The sequence below is a fragment of the Balaenoptera physalus genome (assembly GCF_965194825.1).
Source record: "Balaenoptera physalus genome assembly, chromosome: X".
Classification (NCBI taxonomy): domain Eukaryota; kingdom Metazoa; phylum Chordata; class Mammalia; order Artiodactyla; family Balaenopteridae; genus Balaenoptera; species Balaenoptera physalus.
This window is the reverse complement of record NC_138903.1, coordinates 45,771,237-45,787,812: the sequence shown is the minus strand read 5'-3', so window position 1 is coordinate 45,787,812 and position 16,576 is coordinate 45,771,237. Positions and strand designations below refer to the sequence as shown.

The window sequence follows — 16,576 nt, the reverse complement described above, 5'->3', positions numbered from 1 at the left end:
TCTGACCACCTACACCCTCTCTCATTATTTCATCTTTCAATGTCACTTCAAAACACCTAGCAGCATATCTATCACATATGAGTCACTTCAGTGATATTTAATACCATACTTTTTTTTAGACCTCATTAACATTCGTGTTCATCAATCCCTCCTTTGTTTCCCTATCCATTAGTCAGAAAGCTGATCCGCCCTTCAGGCTAGAACTGAGGCCCCATCTCTCCCATATAAACATGTTGATCTCTCCCTAAACACAGAAAAAACAGGGAGCACATCTAATTCACTTTGCAGTTTCAACGTTTATTTCTGATACCAAAACTTGACAGCACACAAGGGGGGAAGAAAGCAATAGACAAGGAACAGCAAATAAATTTATCTTGCATGCCACTTTCAGTCAACAGGATGTGGCTCTCTAGATAGCTGTGTTTAGAAGGATTCTGAGGCTTCAGCCTCACTCAGGGGAAAGACTATTGCAACTGATTAGCAATATCTGTGAATATAAAAAAGAAAAAAAATGTAAAAATCAATGCTATATACCAAATAGTAAGGAACATAAATAAATACTGCTTCCCCATACTTCCCTCAGCTCCCCACCACGTGTTTCCTAGGACTCCCAGCTAGAGCACATAAATACATTCCCATGGATTCTGTATCTCCCAATGACCTTAAGTGCCCAATCCAAAGTGATATACCTACCCAACATCTCACTCAACCCAGAAGAAACCGATGGCACCAAAGTTGGCAGCAAAGTTGGCACTGGCTGTACCACCAGGGCCAATAATGGGGCCGGCGAAGGTCTGAGGAAATCTGGAGCGAGCATTCTGGTGGTATCTGGCCCAGAAGGTAAATGGGATTCTGGACCAGGGATCTCCAAAATCTCCTTCCTCGTCCCAGGTCAGCAGCTCAAACTCAATGTCATCCCAGCTCCAGGGCCCAGATACGGCCTCATCTCCAATCCCCATGCGGGTTCTTGCCTCAGCCCGGGCCTCAGCCTCAGCTGCAGCAGCATCCAGAGCATCCAAGGCCTCATCTGCGGCCTCCATGAACTGTGCAGTCCAGTCACGAGGGTCTCTCTTCTGAACCTGAGATGAGGAGTAGAAAATAAAACCCATAATAGTATTAGTTAATATTTATGAAGCACCTACTATATATTTAGCATCCTACTTTGTGATACTGTTTATGTAGTAACAACAAATACCACCAATAATGTGGTACCTACCATGTGCGGTACCTAAAATCTCATTCCTGCTCTGGACTTTTCCCAGCCAGTCATACTTCATCCCTTAACCTATCGAGTCTTGCAGTTCCTCTATTACCTCTGCAATGAATCGCAGCACTTTCATCTTGCTAGTCTCATGGTAGGAACGGAGGCCCCAGAGGAACTCATACTCAGGAGGGTTGCTGTTGGGCACTCGTCTGTAGTCTAGGTACCTTAGAAAGAGGAGAAAGGCCTTTGTTTCTACCCAGGCAGAATGATAGTCCATCAATGCATAATAATCTGAGATTCTGACATCCCAGATTTCAGGTAGCAACTCGCCCCAGTCTCATTCCTAAACACAGATTTACCCTCTAATAATCAGGCCTCTGAATTCCTGTGCCAGTGCTTCTACACAAAGCAGTCACCTAGGCCTGGAGGGTGGCTTGTGTAGGGTCATAGAAAGGACAACACTTAATTTCACCCCCTCTGTTACAACTCTAGCTCCAAGTTCTTATAATCTTGTCATTGAACCACAGATAGGCCCATTGCAAAGCCTCAGCTAAGCCCAGCCTTTGGAATATCTACTGTGGGCGTGGTGGACAGGCTCCACTTGCAAGATCACTATACTGCAGGAAAATCCAACCACAAGGAGTATACTCAATAAATACTCCTGCGTACATATGTGTGTGTATATGCATAGGTATAGGTATAGTTAGTATAAGAAATGAGCATGGAAAGGGCTTTCTGAGGCTGACCAGCACACAGAATTCATGAAGACCAGACAAAGCTGCTTAGGCATCACTTACTTTTGCTTTACAAACTCGTAAGTAAGAAGTTTCCTCAGATCTCCAAGGAGGGGATGTCTTACCCTGATAGTAACAACAACAACAAAAAAAGGGATCCATAATCAGAGACTATGACATTGCAAGGAAAGAAAAGAGTTTTCCAGCACAGAGGTCAGAGACAAGAGAAGAGGCAGAGAGGTCAGGACTATTTCCCCATCCACCCAGGTCACATCCTTGGGCTCTGTACCTCCCCAAACCAATTCCCTTAGACCACCAGGCTGATGCAATCCTGGGACCATCCTCTGTTGCCAAAGGATGATATAAACAGGCAAGAGATGAGAGAGCCCAATCATACCCAGGACGCAGTCCCATCTTGCGTAGTGCCTCCCAGAGGACAGCTGCAATGGGAGGCAAGGGGAGACAAGGGACGGAAAATGAGCGTGGAAATCAGGCGGTAGCCAACCCCCAGCTGCTGGCCCAGCCACTCACCTTCACTGGCACGGTTGCCATTCATGAAGATGACACCCAAAATCACTAAGAGGAGACCCAGCTTGGGTGTGTCTTTGGTCCTAAAGAAGTACAAAAAGAATATATTTTCAGCAGTCATTTGCATGAGACACCCCAGGCAGCTTACCCATCTAGCTTCCCCAGTATTCCTCAGCTAGGGGATAATTCTACCCCAGGTCTGCCCATGACCTGCTATGTGACCCTGAATCCTGGACCCTGACCTACTCGAAACTCCAGGAAAAAAGCATCACTGAGAAAGGCAATGTTCCACCTCCTTTCCCATCTTACGTTCCCAGTATGCCAGCCAGGGACTCAGGGGTACTGATGAGAATATACAGGTGTTCTTCCTTGTCAATTTCCTTCAGCTGAATTCCAAATTTCTACAGGGACAAGAAAACAGACTATGAAATTACAAAATCTAGCATAAGCTACCCACACTCAGTACTACCCACACTCAGCTACTCCTTCACCTCCCTGTGAGACTTGCCCTAAACTCCCAGTAGGAATCCCATGAATCTTTTAAATCAAGACTTTCCCGTGATATCTATCAAAAACAAAAACCAGAAACCTTTCCCCATCATTCTGTTCCTCAGGGCTGCCTTCTCACCTTCTCCAGGACAAAGCATGCGCGTTCAATGATTTCTGGATACACATCAGTGTATTCACGGATGATATCCCTCAGCATTTCTGTAGGAGAGAGGAGGGAGCACCTGAGCTGAGCAGGGGTCACAGAGCTGCGACCTCTTTGCCAGACCTGCCCAGGGGAGCACAGTCAGTGAAAAAGGAAGACTCAACCATGGAAGGAGGGGATTGAAGAGGAGGGGACATATAAGCAAAGAGATGTCCACAGAGCACAGGGTGAGGGGAAGAGCAGAGCTCCAGGAAAGGGCACTGGATACCTACCTGAGCGCTTGATGGGCACCTTTGTGTAATCTTTAAGCATCAGGTACTTGACCAACTTATTCGCCTGGGAGGGAAAAAGGAAATCATTAAAGTTATAAGATATTTACAGAACACTTGGTTGAATTATAGATGGAAAGACAACAATGAAAAGAGCAAGGGGTGGGGGGAGAAGTGACTGGGGAGTTACAGTTCTTACTCTTTCCTGAAGAAGGGCCACATCTCGGGGCTGTGAGGCACCCAGGTTCTGTGAGGCACGCGAGTTGGGAGAGGGGCGCAGGTTTGGTGAGGGGCGCAGGTTCTGCCAGTCAGGTGGAACTGGCCAATCGGTGGGGATCCAGTCAGGTGGGAGCGGCCAGTCAGTGGGAAGCGGCCAATCGGGTGGCAGTGGCCAATCGGGGGGTAGTGGCCAGTCGGGAGGGCCTTGCCAATCTGGAGGACCCTGCCAGCCTGGTGGAGTCTGCCATCCAGGTGGAGTCTGCCATCCAGGTGGATTCTGCCAGGCCAGTGGGTTCGGCCAGACAACTGGACCAGGCCAGACAATGGGGTTCGGCCAGATCACAGGGTTCTGCCAGATCACTGGGTTTGGCCAGATCACTGGGTTCTGCCAAGCAACTGGGTTTTGCCAGGCTGGGGGGGTCTGCCTAGCTGGGGGGCTCTGACGTGCTGGTGGGGTCTGCCTGGCTGGCTGGTTTTGCCAGCCTGATGGGTTCTGCCAAGCCAATGGGGTCTGCCAGAGCACATTGGGGGGTGCGCCAGGTGGGCTCTGAGTGGTAACTGGAACTGGTGCAGACCTCCAGGTCCCTGGAGCCAGTGGGGCCCGCCTCTGATCCCCACTGCTGCTCTCTTCCACATTCAAGTTATTAATCTGCATCATCAGAGAAAAGGAAGGTCAGGGTCACCAACTGTTTCTATGTCCTCACCATATCTATTCCAGGAAGGCCCCCTAAAACCCTCACCTGTAGTGACAGCCTGACCCACTAGCCAATGGTCACCCTGAGTCCTGGGCTTGTCTTTCACTGTCTTCCAGGCAGGAGTTTCATCTCTGAACCAGGCCAGGAGCAACCCAAGGGTGGGGCCTGAGGCTTCTCCTCTTCCCATGTCCACCACTGGCTCTGCTTGTACCACCCTGGACAAATCACTCAAGTCACTTCACCTCTCTGGGACTTAGTTTCCTTCTCATAAAACTGAAACTATGATCCCTAGCTGGTATGAGGTACCTTGAAGATTTAGTGAGTGAGATAACCTGTGTGAATGTGCCTAGGCCAAGACCTAACACATGGTGGCTACTTTCAAAATGTAAAGTGAATTACATACAGGCTGTATATATTATGTGTCCATGTCTCATCTCCCCATTAGTCTGTGGACACTCAGAGAACAGGAATTAACACCTACAACCTGGTCAAATACAGACAGTTATATATATTCAGTTTTGTTTTGTTTAGAACAAATGAACAACCTCAGAGAAGAAAAGAGAGCCCCCAAAGCAAAGTGGGACTAGCAGGGATCTCACCTTGCGGGTCCTCTTGCCCCGAATTATAGTCCTGGACTCCAGATTCTGAGCCTGGGAACCATCTGCTGATGTCTGTGCAGCTGCACCATCAGATTCACAGATACTTGGGCATGGGTCAGCCTCTATGTCAGCCTGGGAAGTGGCTATCTTGGCTTGGTTAACATTCTGGGTCTGGGTATCAGCTACTGGGGCCTTAGTGGTGTCATTCCAAGCCTTGAAGGCTGTCTTGGGATGAGTGTTGACCATCTCACTGGCACTGAGAGACTGAGAGAAATTGTAGGTGGCATTTGGGCCCACCGTAGTAGTGGTATTCTGGGCCTTAAAGGCCATCTCCGACTTGTTGGCAGTTAACTCACTGGTGGTTGCTGCCTGGGAAAAATCATAGGCAGCATTTGGGCCCTTTGAGGGGGCATTCTGGGACTTAAAGGCTGCTGTAGGCGGCGTGTTGGGAGTCTCCTTGGCATTAAGAGCCTGAGAGAAATCATAGGCAGCATTTGGGCCTTTTGTGGTGGCATTCTGGGCCTTAAAAGCTGTCTTAGGCTTAGTGGCAGCTGCTAAAGCCTGCATATCAGCTATCTCATTGGCTGTTGGGGACTGTGAACTCTGAGGACTAGCATTCGGCGCGCTGGCAGCTGCTGTGGCCTGGTTGGTAGGCGGAGCCTCTGAGATCTGGATGGCCTCCATCAGGGTCTGCATAAGCAAGGTGCTGTCTTCCACGGAGGCCTCAGCCTGCAAATACAGGGGAAAAAAAATTAAATCTCTGGGTCTGCGAAGTGGGGTTGGGAGGATACGGGAGAGAACACGCAGGGGAGGTGCAGGCGAGCGGTTGGTGCAAAAAGAGGAAGGCTGAGGAAGAGATCTAGCGGCCTGCGTGGGTTAAGGGATAACAAACCTTTTGGTAGGGGCTGAGTGGGGCAGGGGCTAAACAAGGGGTGGGGCCAAAGTGGAGGGGGGGTGCTGATCTAGGAGTGAGGTTAGAACAGGGCAATGCAGAGTGAGGTAGGAGCTCAGGAGGAGGAGGCAGAGCAAGAGTGCCGCCTTGAGGAGTTGAGGAGAATAAGGGGGTCGCAGGGGGTGGGGAATGCTGGAGAAAGGGAGGGTGGAGGCGGGAGGTTGGGGGAGGGGGCGGCAGAGAGCTCTACAAGCCTCAGGACTATGGAAAAAAAAGGTTCCTTACCCAACCAGCATTCTCTGGGCAGATTGCCCTGACTACTAACAGGGTCTCCCCTTTCTCTGAGCAGGGACTGATGGCTGAAAAGGGACGACCCCCCCCCCACCCCGCGCCCTTAAACCATGGGAATTTGAAAAATGACAGAATCTAGGCACCAAGAAGGCAAAATCGGATCCAGGCGTCTGGACAGCCAAAGGGGCCCGGGGGGGAACTGTCGGCTAGGGAAATGGTGGGGAGGGGAGTGGAGATCTCACCTGGAAGCCGAGGAGGCCCGCACCACAGTCCATTTTCTGAGACATGGTTCTTGTCCCTCTGGCAAGAGCAGAGCCTGGGGGGTGTGGAGGAGGAGGAGTTGGGCGTTATACTACAGAGGGCAAATGCGAAGGAACAAATTTGGGGAGATGGTGGTGTTTGAGGTTTGATTGTGGGGGCGGATGAGGTGCTGAATGTGAGGGGAACGGGCCAGATCGGAGTGCGAAAAGTGAATGGGTGTCCGGATGGAGGTTCTGAATCCCGAGAAGCTACGACGGGGAGAAGCTTCAAATCGGGGTTCAGATAAGAGTTCTGAATCCAGGCAGATTGCGTTGGGATTCGCATTTGGGAAATTGAATGGAGTTTTCGAATCAGGAGGAATCGTATAACAGTACAGATCGAGGTCGAGAAATCTGTAGAGATTCTGAACGATGGGAGGGGTTCAGAGAGCGAACAGGGATTCTGAATAAGGGAGGATCAGGTGAGGGGTGTGTGAATCGGGGTTCGGGGAGTGGAAGAGGGATCAGAATCCGGGGTAAAGGGATCGGGATGAAAAATGGGGGGCCCGCACCAGGGGGCAAGATGCCCTGTCTGGGGGCTAATTCTCACCTTGCCTCAGGCCCCAACCCCAACCCCCTCGTTGCCTCCCTTCTTCACGACTCAGAGGATCGGGATTGCAGTGTTCTGCTCTCAGCAGCCGCACCCTCTCCTTGTCCAGGAGAAAATGCCAGCGCGGCAGCTAGGACGACCCCGCCTCTTCGCCTAATATACCTCCCACCGCCTCACATGGTTGTACGCATGCGCAAGAACTGACCGACCAAATAAGAGTCCCTCCCGTTTCCCCAACAAAAGCTTCGCCCTGAAGACTATGCTGCGCATGTGCAGCGGGAAGCAGTCCCGCCCCTTTGCCAACACACCACCCCACCACCAACCAGGTGGACAGTTTACAGCGGTCCCTCCCCTTCCTCTATATCCCCTCCCCCAAACAGATGCGCTGTGCCTCTAGATCCCACCCCTTGCCCCACACACCGGCCCCCTACCTTTTCCGCAATGCGTCTCTGTTCTATCCCTCCCTCTCAAGGCCCCTCCTGTCAGGTGGGCATGCAACTCCACCCTCTAGTCTAGCAGCACTTAGGTCACTATTAAGGAGGTCTCTGTGTGGGGTCTCTAATTGCAACAAGTTCTAGGCTCCTGCTAAAAATAAGCTCATCCACTTAGGGGGCCTAGGAAAAGGAATGGCCAGAGAGGATACATTAATGGAGGTAGAAAAAGTCTGTGCCTGCCACGTGACTCTACATGATCTTCCCCCCCACCCAACAGCTTCCAGACTCATAAACATTAGCTTCTTTCCTGCCCTTTTGCAGCTCCAGCTATTTATTTTGTGTGTGGAGGCGGGGAGGAGGGGAGGGAAGGGCACAACGTGTACTTCACAGCACGATCTACGCTGGAGCTTGTTTTCCTCTCACAGCAGCCCTGGGAGGTGGATGTCAGCATCTCCATTGTACAGATAAAGACGCTGAGCTACAGACATTACATGAACTAGACAAGGACACTGAGCCAGTAAACAGAAAATGCAAAATGTGGGCCTGGGTCTTCCAGACCCTAAAACCCCTGTTGCACCATCGCTGGCCCGGGGACTGAGGCACCCTCCCTTCTCCAGTTTGAGCAACAGATCCGCCCCACCTCCCCTGCTCTGTCAACACCTGTCCCAAACAAGCAAGGGTTCTGTTCCCTGAGACCTAAGCTCACGCTCTGCATCCCGGAGGGCACAGGTGGAAGTCCCCCGCGCCCTCCTCCCCGCCTGCTCTACGTGGGTCCATCCCGGTGTGCAAATTGCTCCTTGGGGTCCACTCCCTGCTCCGTCAGGCCTCTTTGCTATGAGTGGCACAAACGCTGTCCCTGAGGCCTTCCTGGTGCCTGCTGGAGCAGCCAGGACAATCAGGCACCTGTATGCATGAGCCATGGCAAGCCTTGATTGAGAGTAAACGTTTGCCCTCCTTACTTCCAGGGCTGGGCCTCAATTCGTGGGATGGAGTGCTGGACCAGTGTGTCACTAGCTGCATGAGCCCACTCAGGCCACTGGAATTCTCTGAGCCCGGCTTCTCAATGGGAAGCACAAGTAGCACTTACTGGGGTCCTACCCAACAACAAACATGCTGCACTTCCAGAATGACTGGAGAGGCTCAAAAAGGCAGAAAATGATATACAGATGCGAAATGATGCAAATTGAACTGATACTCTCCAAAAATCCAAGGTAGATCTTTGTACACTTCACATTTGTTCTTGCATCAGCTCCTGCCAGGAGCCAACATATGAAAGGAAGCTAATGCTGGGAAGAACTGCAGCGTTTGGTCCCTAAGGGCCAACATCAATTCTGCCTGGCTGGATGACTTTCCTCATCTGTTGCATAGCAACCTCCCCTGTCAGCTGCCTGTTTTTCCTCAGCACTTCCTCTGTAAAGTGTCTGCAGTGGGACGTGATCAGACTCAGGAAAGGTCTGAAACACCATGTTATATGCTTTCTGCTCCCAAATCTGTATCTCCAGTTCTTGACTTGGCTTATGAGTTCTAGATCTATAATCCAACAGCCTACCTCACTTCTGCAATTGTCTCGGTACTTTTACAATTAACAGGTCCCATATATCCTCCTCCTCAGCACATTGTGTTTCTCCTTTAGTCATGCCCTTCTCTCTCTTTTAGAGAGATGGATTTTTGTTTGTTTTATTCATTGCTGTATCCCTAGCACCTAAAATGATGCCTGGCATATTTTATATGCTCAAAAATGAATGAATGAATCCCACCATCCACCCTACTGCTTACGCAAGAAACCTGACAGGCACTCTTTTTTCTTTCCTGTGATGAATTCACTTACTTTTACTCATTACACAAATAATATTCATATTATTATTCATCATTAAAAATTCAAACATTACCCAAATATTTTAGAAATTAAGTAGCCATCACTCCAAATCTCACCACCTTGAGATAACTGCTATTAAGATTTTGATGCTACCTTTTCATACAACACTTTATGCATATATATTCTTACATAAATAGGATTACATTATATATGCCATACTTTAAATTGCATTCTTTTACTTACTGCCTCCCACTTTCTTTCACCTCTATACCCTCATCTGAGACATGCATTTTTAACAGCCATTTTAATATCCTTTCATGTTCAAACATGTTCCATGTGTTTTGTTTTACAAAAATTAAGATCATATTATATACACTTTAATGCATCTGATTTATCTTAGTTAATGCTAATCTACCTCTGATTCATTCTTTTACATTGTTGCATAATATTCCATAATAGGGATGGACCACAATGTATTCAACCATTTCCTCACTGATGGTAATTCATTTTGGTTTCAGGTGTTTTGGCGGAGGGAGGGAGCATATACCAACAACATTGCAATAAAATACTTGTACATATATCCTTATATTTTAATGCTCAATATTTATTCCTATGACATCAGATGCCCAGGAGTAAGACTGATATACTCTACGTTTGGTGTCATAAGACTTTTCCATTTTTTTCCCAATCTTATGTGTATTTTATTGGTATCTTCTTGTGGTTTTAATTTGCATTTCTGATAAGTAAGTAGTGGACCACATATTCATATAAGAATGGACCTACTGGATTTCTTTTGGAAAGTACTTATGCAAGTCTTTTACCTATTTTTCTTGTGTTGTCTTTGTCTTAATTATTTTGGGGTACAGTACAGTCCTACAGATGCTTATTGAAATCCCTTAGAGCTAGACGTATTGCAAATGTTTTTTTCACATTTTAGTAAGTGTGTATACTCTATACTATGTAACAGTTCCAACTGCAAGAGCCACAAAGGCCAGATATATTCACTTTTGCACATTCCCTTAGCAGCTAAGAGAATGTGATCTAGGATTTACCAGTGTGGTGGGGTCCTGAAGACCACCATCGGGTTCATTGATTCACTAGAAGCACTCACAGAACTCAGGACAGGTGTTACATTCATGGCTATGGTTTATTACAATGAAAGGATACCGATTTAAATCCACAAAGCTAAAAGGTGCATAAGTCAAAGTCCAGGAGAGAACAGGGATGAGCTTACAGTTGTCCTCTCTCAGTGGAGTTGTATGGCCAGTGCTTAATTCTCCCAGCAAGATGTGTGATAACCAGGGAAGCTCACCTGAGCCTTGGCACCTGGGATTTTACTGGAGGTCAGTCACGTAGGCATGGAACACCTGGGTGGCTACCTTAGTTTACTCAGTCTTCAGCCTGTGCAGAGGTCAAACTAATGCCGCAAGGCTCAAGGCCCCACTATAAATCATACTCTTAACATAAACCATCTGTTAGCCCAAAGCCCCGGGTGAACAAAGAGACTCTAATCAGGCACGATATGCCAAAGGCTTAGAGGTTATCTCCCAGGGGTTTGTCAAGAGCTGGACCTTTCTTTGGAATGTGCAGACATTTTTCGGAATGCACAGGGTTTGAACACCCCAGACCTGCCGAGTCAAGTCTTCTACTGCACAGTCATAATTCCAACATAACACTTGATCTGAAAGGAGTGATTCAAAGATTCAATGATGGAATTCAATGCCATATCTGTGATGGTGGGAGCAGGAACCGCAAGAAAATCCAGTTTCTAGGTGCAGCATTGGTAGCAGGGCCAAGGGCAGCATCCAGTATACAGTATTCAGTGGTGACAGTAATAGTATCCAACCATGCCAATACTTATGGCATGATTTTTGAAATACTGCTGGGCCAGCTGCTCTTAGCAAATTATTTTATTAATTCTACCACTTTAACATACTTAAGAATTTTTAAAAAATTTTAATTAATTATGGATACACTGAAAATTGCAAAGATAGTACAGAGAAGTCTTATGTACCCTTTAGCTGCTTCCCTCTGTGAGCACATCTATATAAGTATAATACAATATCAAAACCAGGAAATTGACATTGGTATCACATGTGTGTATAGTTCTATGTCACTTTATCACATGTGGAGGTTTCCACAGTAATCACAACAACCAAGATACAGAACTATTCTGTCACCACAAAGATTTCCCTGCACTACCCCTTTATAGTCACACTTACCTCCATTCCCGCCACTATCCCTAACCCTTGGAAGCCATTAATGTGTTCTCCATCTCTGTAATTTTAACATTTCAAGAAGGTTATAAAATTGGAATCATACAGTATGTCACATTTTGAGTGACTTTTTTCACTCAGCATAATGCCTGTGAGATAGATCCAAGTTGTGTGTTTTTCTCCTTTTTATTGCTGAGTACTATTCAGTGGTATAGATGTGCCACAGTTGGTTTAACCATTCACCCACTGAAGTACATCTGTGTGGTTTCCAGTTTGGGCTAGTAGAATAAAGCTGCTATAAACATTTTTGTACAGTTTTTTCTGTGAACATAAGTTCTCATTTCTCTGGGATAAATGCCCAAGAGGGCAATTGCTGGATTGTGTAATAAGAGCATGTTAGGTTTATAAGAAACTTGCCAAACTTTCCCAGAATGATTGTATCATTTTACATTCCCACCAACAATATGTGAGTGGATCTATTTTCTCCAAATCCTTGGCAGCATGTGTTGTATTTTTTTAGGAATTCTGATAAATGTGAAATAATAACTCATTGTGGTTATAATTTACATTTCCCTAATGGCTAATGATGTTGAACATTTTTAACATGTGCCTATTTGCCATCAATATATCCTCTTTGGCGAAATGTTTCTTCATGTCTTTTGTCCATTTTTCAATTGATTGTTTTCTTTCTTTCTTTTTTAAGTGTTGAACCTTGAGAATTTATATATTTTATGTGTGAGTCCTTTGTCAGATATATGGTTCGCAAACTGGTTTCTCCCAGTTTGTAGCTTGTGTTTTCATCCTCTTAACAGAGTCACATGGCAAACTTTTTAGAAGTCCAATTTATTGATTTTTTTTCCTTTCAAAGACTGTGGTTTTTGTGGCATTTCTAAGAACTCTTCAACAAGCCCTAAGGATCTGAAGATTTTATCCTATATTATATTCTAAAAGTCTTATGGTTTTAACTTTTATATGGGAGTCTATCATCCATTTGGATTTAAATTTTGAATGAGATGTGAGGTCTAGGTCGAGTTTTATTTGGGGGGATGGGAGAGGCAGAGCTACAGAAATCCATCCGATCATTCCAGCACAGTTTGTTTAAAAGATAATCCTTCCATTGAGTTATCTTTGCACCTTTGTCAAAAATCAGTTGGCCATACTTGCATGAGGCTATTTCTGAGTTCTCTATTCTGTTCCATTGGTCTATGTGTCTACTCATCCATCAATACTGCAATAGTCTTGATTACTGTAGTTATACAATAGTCTTGAAGTTGGATAGAATTTTATTCTTCTTTTTCAAAATTATTTTATCTATTATTCTAGTTCTTCTGTCTTTCCATACATTTTGGAATAATTTATATCTACAAAGCATCTTACTGTAATTTTGATAGCAACTGCATTCAACTTGTATACCAATTTAGGGAGAATTAACATCTTTCCTATGTTGATTGCTCTAATCCATGAATACAGTATGTCTCTCCTTTTATTTTGATCTTCTTTGATTTTTTCATCAGAGTTTTGTGTATTCTGCTGTTGTTGGGTGGAGTGTTCTATACATATCAATTAGATCCTGTTGGTTGATGATGTTGAGTCTATCTGATTATGCTTTTTTCCAAATTTGGGAAGTTTTCAGCCGCTTTTTCAGCCCTTCCTCCTTCTCTCCTTCTGTGACTATGATGACAACTATGTTAGATCTTTTGCAATAGTCCAACAAATACCTGAAGGCTCTCTTATTTTTGTTTTTCAGTCTATTTTTCTCTGTCAGATATAATTTCTATCATTTCGCCTTCAAGTTCACTAATTCATTCTTCTGTCATCTTATTCTGCTGTTGAGTTCATCTATTGATTAAGTTCATTTATTGGATTTTTCAGTTCCTAAATTTCTTTTTAATTCTTCTTTATATCTTCTATTCTTTTGGAGATTTTCTATTTCTTGGCTGAGACTTTCTATTCTTTCATGTGTCCTATGAACAATTGCTCATTGAAACATTTTTATCAAGGCTGTTTAAAAACCCTTGTAGATGATTCTAATATCTGTCATCTTGGTGTTGGTGTGTGTTGACTGTCTTTTCTCATTCCAGTTGTGATTATCATAGTTCTTGATATGACAATTGATTTTCAATTGTATCCAGGATATTTTGCATCTTATAAGGATCTGAATCTTATTTAAATCTTCTGGTTAACCACATGTGGGTGGAAGTCCACATTCCTACTCAGCCTCAACTGATACCTGGGAGAGAGGGGCTTCTTGTTACTGAGGGCTAAGTGAGAGTTCCAGCTCCATATTAAGCTTTTACTGATACCACCCTGATTGGGAGAGACCGGGTGCCTAATTACATAGCCAGGGAACTCACCACCACGTCATTGCTTGGGATCCAAGTTCCCTAGAGAGCATGCCATCTTATCGCCTACTTTCAGGGTCATCTCATGTTTGGTTTATATATAATGCTCAGGGACAAATAGGGAAGAGTACATCTATACCATTTACCTCTTCCTGCTGGAAGCAGAAGTCCCCAATTCTAGTTGGGGACTTTTAAAAAAATTATAACTATTGAGATTTCTAATGTAAAATCATATTATAAGAAAAAAAAATTTGATCACTTAATTAACAATACATATTGCAGTCATTTCGATGTCTTATATGACTTGTTGAAATAACAAAAACAATATTGGGCAATAATCTGAAACATCAAAAACAATATTGGGTAATAATCTCAAAAAGTAACATCCCTTTCTTTTTCTTGAAATGATTTTACCATTTCACCATTTAGAATGTTTGTTGCTTTTTTATAAGTAGCTTTCAAACAACATATTTAGTAGTTTATTTCTCTTCCTATTTTACTTACTCATGTTTCTTTCTGCCTTGTTCCCAAATCTAATCCATCACCTATTCCTGTTGATTCTACCATTTTCAGTACACCTCGATTCCATTCTATTCTCTCACTTTTCATCATCCTGTTGCTAGAAGGACGCATGAAGAGAGGGAGAAATGGAGAGAAAAAAGTTGAAAAGAGAGGGGATGAAGAGAAAGAGAAGGGAGGAAGGAAAGAAGAAAAAAGAAAATGGTAATAAAAGAAAGAATGAGTGACAATAGCAGTTGCAAGTAAATGGAATTATTAAGATAAGGAGAAATAAGAGAATGGAGAAGGAATGGATACTAAGTTGAAATAGACAAAGCAGGAGGAAAGAGAATGAGGAAGTAGAATGCATAAGGGAGAAGAGATGTAGGATGGAAGAGTGTGAAAGGGAGGTGGAAGAAGATAGAGAGATTAAGGGGTAAATGAAAAAGAAAGGAAAATAAACAAGGGTAAGGAAGAAAAAGAGGAAGGAGAGTGTAGAGGAAATAACTAGGGAGAAAAGAGAAGTGTCTGAAGTAAGAGGGGCAGGGTGGAGGAGGAAGAGGAAGGGGGATGGGGGGAGAGGGAGAAGGAGGAATGATGTGGAATCACACCTCACTATTAGCAGATTTCACTCTGCAGAGAGAAGAATGCTTAATGTTAGAACTTCTTTTGTTTTCTCCTCAAATACCTAGTTCCCTTTATATTTGGTACCCATCAAAGTGCCAGAGGTCATTTCTCACAGGACGTCACTCTTGCCTGGAGGTAAGACCACTGTGGTTTTCAACCAGTAAGAGCCACGTGCTCCACGTTTTGAATAGATAAATTTGTGTGTGATACTCAGCATTTATCACATACTTTCTGCTGCTCGTTATTCATCAGGTATGGATATTATCTGACAAATTTAGGTATGCAGGAAATGTAAGTTTTCTTTTTCGCTGCAACTCAACTTGAATTCTGTCAAGTTCCCGATCTATTGAGTGGTTGAAACTCAACTCCAGTGGTGTGAAGTTCTCCTCACCCCATTCTTTGGGATTGTGTGTAAGTTATGGTATCTTAGTGGCAAAACATCAGGATGGGTGATATATGTTGAGTATCACATATCCATGCCAGCATGACATGATGTCATATCTGGTTTACCAATGTTTGTCCAAGCAGGTAGCTGTTGAGTTGAGCCTCATTCTTTACCACAAAGCCCCTTTTGGGGTCTAACTCTCTCTGAGGGTGTCATATCCCGCTCATATACATGGGAAATATTCTGCTAACTCTTATCATATGCTGAGGCTTGTTCATCTCTGTGAGTCTGTCTTTGATTAACATATTCTTCTTATACTCCCATGATATCCTGAGCTGAGAGAAACTATGTGAGGAAGCCCAAAGCTCAGAAAGCATATAGATACCACACAACCATTTTTATTTTGTAGTCTTGTCCTTGTCCTCTTCATGGCCTTACCCAAGAAGTGAGGCACAAGGCCACATTGCTAGAGGATCTTACAAACCTATCTTGGGTTTCTTCCCATCCCTGGAACACAGGGTCTAGGTTTCTCCTTTTTTCAGTAACCCACAATATCTACCGACTTCTTACTTCTTCTTTGCTTTTCTTCCCAAAAGAATGAATATGAGGCTAGAGATAGTCTTGAAAAGAAGTGCTAACAAGAACAAAAAGCTAGACAAACTAAAAGTCAATGACTTTTCTTGGACTTGAAAGAGAAACAAGGTTCCAGAGCAAACCACCATCCTGAAATATTGAGGGACAGGCAAATCAAGAGTCACAGACAAGATCTGCTTACCTAAGGCAGAAGCCACTAGAGCCATAAACTTGTAGGAACTCTTAAATGAAAATTTTGACAAACTGCTAGAGGCTGAATATGGACTAGAATGAGAGTGAGAAACTCCTGGGAGTGGTAGTCTTGTTGAGAAAGCACATTTTCATGGGCTTTATTTCCAGGAATCTCACCAGGTTCTCACAGTAAAGATCCGAGAAAGACACCTTGGCAGCCCCAGCAGGAGGAGGGTAAGAGTCTTTGTGATTATCCTTGTGAAATATGCCCAGAGCCTTATCCATAACAACGTCCTACTTTCCAGGAGGAAGGACTACCAGAGCCCTGTCCCAGAGCCATGAAGGTAGGACATTATTTTTCTCACTCCAGCCCCTCTCTAGCTTTCTTGTCTCACCTAAGGTGTGTGTGTGGCAGAGGGGGAGTTGTGTGGGTGGAGGTGTGGGGACTATACAAGAAGTACTTGTAAGGGTCACAGGCCCACTAAAACACTGAAATTTAATTGGAATATTACAAAACACTCCCTTTCCCCCACACCATACCACCATACCAACAGGGCTCCA

General features: G+C 44.7%; 1 protein-coding gene across 5 annotated transcripts in view; it reads right to left on the bottom strand.

Annotated features, from left to right (window-relative positions):
- Positions 1-276: 276 nt before the first annotated feature.
- The window catches only part of MAGED1 (MAGE family member D1), a 64,402-nt gene continuing 48,102 nt past the window's right edge, over positions 277-16,576 (bottom strand). For 4 of the 5 annotated variants that reach the window (XM_082445155.1, XM_082445154.1, XM_082445157.1 and 1 more), the window contains 12 exons: positions 6,326-6,399; positions 4,901-5,629; positions 3,587-4,255; positions 3,391-3,454; positions 3,095-3,174; positions 2,776-2,867; positions 2,470-2,549; positions 2,336-2,378; positions 2,002-2,064; positions 1,314-1,428; positions 694-1,079; positions 277-487 (listed from right to left, as the gene is read on the bottom strand). In XM_082445155.1, coding sequence (XP_082301281.1) covers positions 702-1,079; positions 1,314-1,428; positions 2,002-2,064; positions 2,336-2,378; positions 2,470-2,549; positions 2,776-2,867; positions 3,095-3,174; positions 3,391-3,454; positions 3,587-4,255; positions 4,901-5,629; positions 6,326-6,370 — 2,358 coding nt within the window. In that variant the 5' untranslated portion in view covers positions 6,371-6,399 and the 3' untranslated portion in view covers positions 277-487; positions 694-701. Of the gene's footprint in view, positions 488-693; positions 1,080-1,313; positions 1,429-2,001; positions 2,065-2,335; positions 2,379-2,469; positions 2,550-2,775; positions 2,868-3,094; positions 3,175-3,390; positions 3,455-3,586; positions 4,256-4,900; positions 5,630-6,325; positions 6,400-6,932; positions 7,100-16,576 lie in introns of those variants that run through there. The other variant, XM_082445153.1, reaches the window with a different exon arrangement.